We start from the raw sequence: 5,451 nt of genomic DNA, 5'->3' as shown, positions 1-5,451 counted from the left end.
TTCCCCATATATACTAGAAGTACTCAATGCTATTAGCTATTGTGTTGTTATTATTATGGGGTGGAAATAGGCTTAATTTGCTTTTAATATCCACAGACACTTGTGAGAGAATATATGTATTTCAGGAAGCTTCTGAAACAGAAGAGAGTACTTTGGAGCAAAGACTTTAGAAAAAGACTATAATCTGATAATTGAAATAAACGAACACTTGCTAAGAATTTAAGGAACCCAGAAAAGATCCACACTTTCCGTTGACCAGATTTATTGAACAAAATTCTATGTACAAAGTGACCTGGACCTGCTGCTTCAAAACATGATCCTTTCTTAATATTTTGAGAAGTCAGCCCATTGAGTGTCAAAAAGCAACTCACTCTAAAATGGACAGAAAAGTGCCCAATATACACTAAATAAATGGCCTAACTACTGGGGCTTCCCTAGTCCTACAAGATAATTAACATAGGTAGGATCTAGCGCCTATGACAGGCGGCTGGGGAACTGATATGAGATGTCACGAGGCCATCTTGTGCACTGCCACCGTGATGCTGTCGTGTTTCTGGATCATAATGTTCCTAAAAGGCAAAGCAGAAGATAGTAAAATGTTACAAGTGCGAGTCTGTTGAAGACTAAAGATGCTATTTGGTTTAGGACACAACTAAAAAAATATTATGCATCATTTTTCTATGTATGAAAGCAATATATGAACGCAAGAAAACATATGGGAAATACAGAACAGTATAAAATATGAAAATGAATCCTATAATCCTACCACTCAGAGAAAACCACTACTAATGTGTTCTGTTTTTTAAATCTCCATGTATATTACACATGCATTTTTTCCCCCTCTTTTTACAAAACTGTGATCATACTGTGCATGGTTCTGTATTCTGCTTTTGTTACTATTATTCTGAGGATGCTCACTTGGAAGATCTTTAGTGTTTCTATTACTACAGAAGTAGTTTCTGTTCTTTGATTGGTCTTTATGCTACTTATGACTTTCTTTTTCTTTATAGACTGATAGTTCATGACAATTTTTACTCTTCATTTACATGTCATTGTGGTCTGAAAGCACATTAGCTTCAGAGATCAGTCTATTTCCTCCTGTGGTCCAAAGGGTAGAGAACCTTCCTCCAAGTTCTCTGAATGCAGCATCACTAATAACACAGAGCAGGCCCCACGCAAGTTTCCTAGGGGTTTTTCTGATTAAAAAGAAGAGCAACTGTTAACATCTACTCACCCATTATCTGACTCCAGACACACCACAGGAATATCAGTGGGGTCTGAGGTTAGCTTGGCTGCTTGCTGGGCTAGAACAGATATCACCCCAGCGTGCTCATCTGACAGGGTCCCACGGCCTGGAAGACAGAGATGTAATCATGTCACCTGATTGTCCAAAAAGGAGGACAGAGCTATAATATGATCTCTCAGGATGTAGTCACAAAAAGGCGGCTCAGTTCACGGTCTTTTAGGTTAGGTACTGACATGAAATACTATTGCCCTGCCACTCAGCTGGTTCCAGAAATGAGAAAACCAGACAACAGTTCTGAAATCAATGAAGCCCTGACACTCAATTTTCAGTCACTCTCATCACCATCTCTAACCACCTTCTCAAGCGTATAAGGAAGCTGTAAATTTAAGTCAATCTGAAAGGCATAAAATCATTTTACAAGAACCTTACTGAAACCAACAAGAAATTCAGAGGTGAAGTTGACAAAAAGCAGTCAGCAAGGGCAAGAGACTTGTTGAAACTAATTAATTCCTCATGGGAAATCTGATTTCCTTTCACCGAGCTCAACCTCTAAGGATTCAAAAGCCTTTATTCAGGAGTTCAGCTATAAGATCACCTTGACAGTATACGTGAATATTCTATGAGCAGTTATTTCTACTAGAATAAGCTGGCTGCTTTCAAATATCAACCTACCTGGCTTTTTGCTAATGTTTGTTTCAGCCGGTAGATAATTAAACCTTGGGTATCAGATACAAAAAGTAGTTACTAAGTTCACAGTATATTTCCACATATAAAGGCAACACAAGCTCAAGCCTGAAACTGTCAGGTAACAGGCATATGCCACTTTGGCGTTGGTGGATTTACTCTTGTTACATAAAACACTGGCTGGACAGACAGTGCAGTCTTTCGGGCCTTGAAGGTTTCCTGAAGGAACTTATTTCATTTTAGATTTCCACACCTGAACTTGAGCCTTCTCATCAGCAAGCACCTGAATAAACCTGCCTTTTTCCTCCCAAGTTAATGAGCTGTGTGAAATCTGAGTTACGCAGATGCCCTCTTTCAATTACACTCCCAGCAAAAATTTAGAGCTTTAAAAATTCCTGCAGTAAAGAGGAGTAAGGAGTCAGGAGTCCTTGGTTTACGAGTTCTGACATGAATTATTTGAATGCTTTAGATACTTACTTTTCAGGGTTTATCTCCTCATCTGTAACGCTTACATTTATTGAGCATTATGTCTGAGTTCTGTGCTGAGTGTTTTACACATATTACATAATCTTCTAGCATTGTGACTAAGAGATTTTGGAGCAAGACTCAAATCCTAGCTCAACCCTAGCTGCATGACCTTAGGCAAGTTACTCAACCTGTGCGTTGATTTCTTTATCTACTTCACAGGGTTGTTATGAGCATCAAATGTCTCAGTATGTGTAGAGCACTTAGAATGATGCCTGGCACACAGTAAGAGCTCAATAAATGCAATCCTGTAATTATTGTCATTATTAGACAACAGCCCAGTAAAGAGATGCTGGGTCGGCACAGCCATGGCAGCTCGGTGTCCTTTCCATGCACGTTGGCCAACTGCCCTTGATCTTCCCTGCCCAAGGCCCCCACCCTGGCCAAGGCCTGGCTGCTCAGGCAGTTTCCGGGTACAGTTACCCAAGTGGGCTGCCAGTATAATGACATGCCTCCTTTGACATTAGAGTGAATCAAGGACCATATTCTTTATGGCTTAAAACTTAAGGATAAAATTGACCCACAAAAGCTCTAAATAAATTCCCATTTAATGAAAAGACCAAACAGTTTAGACCGTTTGGACCAAGTAGAGACTATCATGGACATGGAGGATGACTTTGGGCTGAAATTCCTGATATAGATACGGAGAAGGTAATGCATCCACAAGAAATTGTAGATTACAATGCAGATAAGGAGGATGTATATGCATAAAATATCAGACCCCCTTTCTTCAATGAGAGAAGACAAGGAAGATACTGGTGAGTGTCTGGAAGTGAGAATGTGTTTTGGCGTTATTGCTGGCTTTGACAGAGTAATTCTGTTTAAACTTGCATTTAAATTGCTTAAGTGTTTTTGCCCTTTGAAAATAAATCTATAAAACCAACCAACCAAACAACCAACCATTACCTAGTAAAGAAACTGAGGCTCAGAAAGGCTATTTTTGGTCCTAGTTCACATTGCTAGCAAAGGGAAGTACAGGGGGTTGATCCCAAGTGTGTCGAACTCCGAAACCCGTTTTTATTGCCTACTCTCTTACTGCTAAGTGTAGGTGAACTAAAACACCCAGCAACATCCATCTTGCTGGGTTACTGTGAAAATTAGAGACAATGTATATACAAAGCCTAGCAGTCCACACACATTAAATAAATGATTCCTGCTGCTATTATGTGAAGTCCTTTCCAGACCCAATTTAAAATCATTTGAATACTATTTTAGCAGAAACAACTTTGTAGCAGTAGAACTGCAAGGCACATTTCTACCTTCATAAATACCAATTGAAAGATTTTAATTTTCTAATCTTGTTTGGAGATAAAACTGTACTCTCACAAAAGTATCCAGTGGCAGGATAACAGGAAGTAAAAACAGGAGAACAGCACACTAGGCTCCGAATCAGTATCAGATGCTATGCAATCCAACAAAGGGTTGACAGTCAAGATACTTACAGCCCAGGTTAAGTCCTTGTGAATCTGTGCACAGGACTCCTACAATGGATGGATTCTTCATTCTAAAATTCCAGGAACACCCAGGGAACGAAGCAGATGATGTCAGAAAATGAATTTAAATAATTACAACAACACATTTAGGTTTTTCTATGCACCAGGCATTGCTGGGCTTTAAACCAGTGTTTCTCAATCTTTTTTCATTATCACCCACTCCCCCCTACCCCCGAGAAAAACTGAATTACAATGAATTTATTTAAACTTAATAGCTAAACCGATTTATGTCTGCTGGGAGAAAAGATTGTGTTGGGTACCGCTGAGCTTTGGAAGACTGCAAATATTGCAATATCAGTATTTTGTCGCATTAAAAATGCACAAAAAGTAAGGCTGGTTGTCTCCAGGAGGGGAAATGGGAGACACTGAGGCGCATTGGTGGGAGGGAGCTGTTTCCCTGTACGCCTCCTCATGCTTCTCTGGTTCTTTTTTTTTTTTTTTTTTTTTTTTTTAAACGTTGATTCATTTTTTTAAAGAGAGGAGACAGAGCACGAATGGGGAACGGGGGCAGAGAGGGGGACACAACCCCAAGCAGGCTCCAGGCTCTGTGACAGCACAGTGCCAAACCCGCCGCTGGAATCCTTGAACCGAGACATCATGACCAGAGCGGAAGTCCTATGCTTAACCGATTGAGCCACCCCGGCACCCTTCATAGTTTCCCAATTGCTTATTACGTGGAGAGTACTCGTTCGAAAATTTAAGAGATGTCTTTCATTTTCTCAAGCGCCAAGTAACTGGTCGGTTACACACGGAAGGAGATACGTGTGTGTTTGTATTTACATTGCAGGGCTCGCTTTGCACCCCTGGTACGACCTTCCCCCAAATGAACCCATTTCTGAAAACTCCTGAAGAACGACCCTGCCCATACAGACAACTGCAACACGACGGGCGGTTCTGGCCTTGGCTTTGGGCCGCGGAGACTAGCTCTGGGACGGAGGGTGCGGAGCCCTCGCGGGATTTTAATTCCGGGCCACCCCCTCCACTCCGCGGTCCCGGGACAGGGCTCACAGCCTCGCCCCGCGGCCAGAGGATCCCCAACACGCCAGGCCCGCACCCGGAGCGCGCACCCTTTGTCCCGCTCAAGTCCCCCGCCGCGACCTCAGGTCAGCCAAGAGGCCGTACTACTCACGTGTCCTCCAAGTGCTGCTCCAAGGTCGCCTCCATCTCGCCCGCCGTCCGCGCGGCTGGGGATCCCGCAGCTCGTCGCGTCCTTCGGCGCCCCTGGCCCGGAGCGCGTCTCGCTCACGTGACATGAACCGAGCTCAGACAGGGACGGCGCCTCCAGAGGGACAAACTTCGCCGCGCAAACTCCTCGTTGTGTTCGGGGGAGTTCGTTCCGCCCCTGCTACCTTCAGAGCCACGAGCTGGCGGCGCCGCGTTCTCCCCTTCGGGGGAGAGGTGTGCAGCTGGGCCGCCGAGTTCTTGGTTCCCGGCCTGGCACTTTGTCTCAGCGGTGTCAACCTTTGGATTCCCATTCAACCGATTCCGAAACCTTCAGGCCAG

At 43.4% G+C, this 5,451-nt stretch overlaps 1 protein-coding gene across 1 annotated transcript; it reads right to left on the bottom strand.

Annotated features, from left to right (window-relative positions):
• Positions 1 to 245: 245 nt before the first annotated feature.
• On the bottom strand, positions 246 to 5,211 carry LAMTOR5 (late endosomal/lysosomal adaptor, MAPK and MTOR activator 5). Its single transcript, XM_060626621.3, has 4 exons — positions 5,078 to 5,211; positions 3,898 to 3,959; positions 1,235 to 1,352; positions 246 to 569 (listed from the first exon to the last, which is right to left on the bottom strand). The coding sequence occupies exons 1-4, from the start codon at positions 5,110 to 5,112 to the stop codon at positions 509 to 511; spliced, it is 276 nt and encodes a 91-aa protein (XP_060482604.1). The 5' UTR covers positions 5,113 to 5,211; the 3' UTR covers positions 246 to 508.
• Positions 5,212 to 5,451: the final 240 nt, after the last annotated feature.

This window comes from Panthera onca, chromosome C1 (genome assembly GCF_046562875.1).
Source record: "Panthera onca isolate mPanOnc1 chromosome C1, mPanOnc1 haplotype 2, whole genome shotgun sequence".
NCBI lineage: Eukaryota > Metazoa > Chordata > Mammalia > Carnivora > Felidae > Panthera > Panthera onca.
This window is presented reverse-complemented; position numbering and strand designations above follow the sequence as displayed.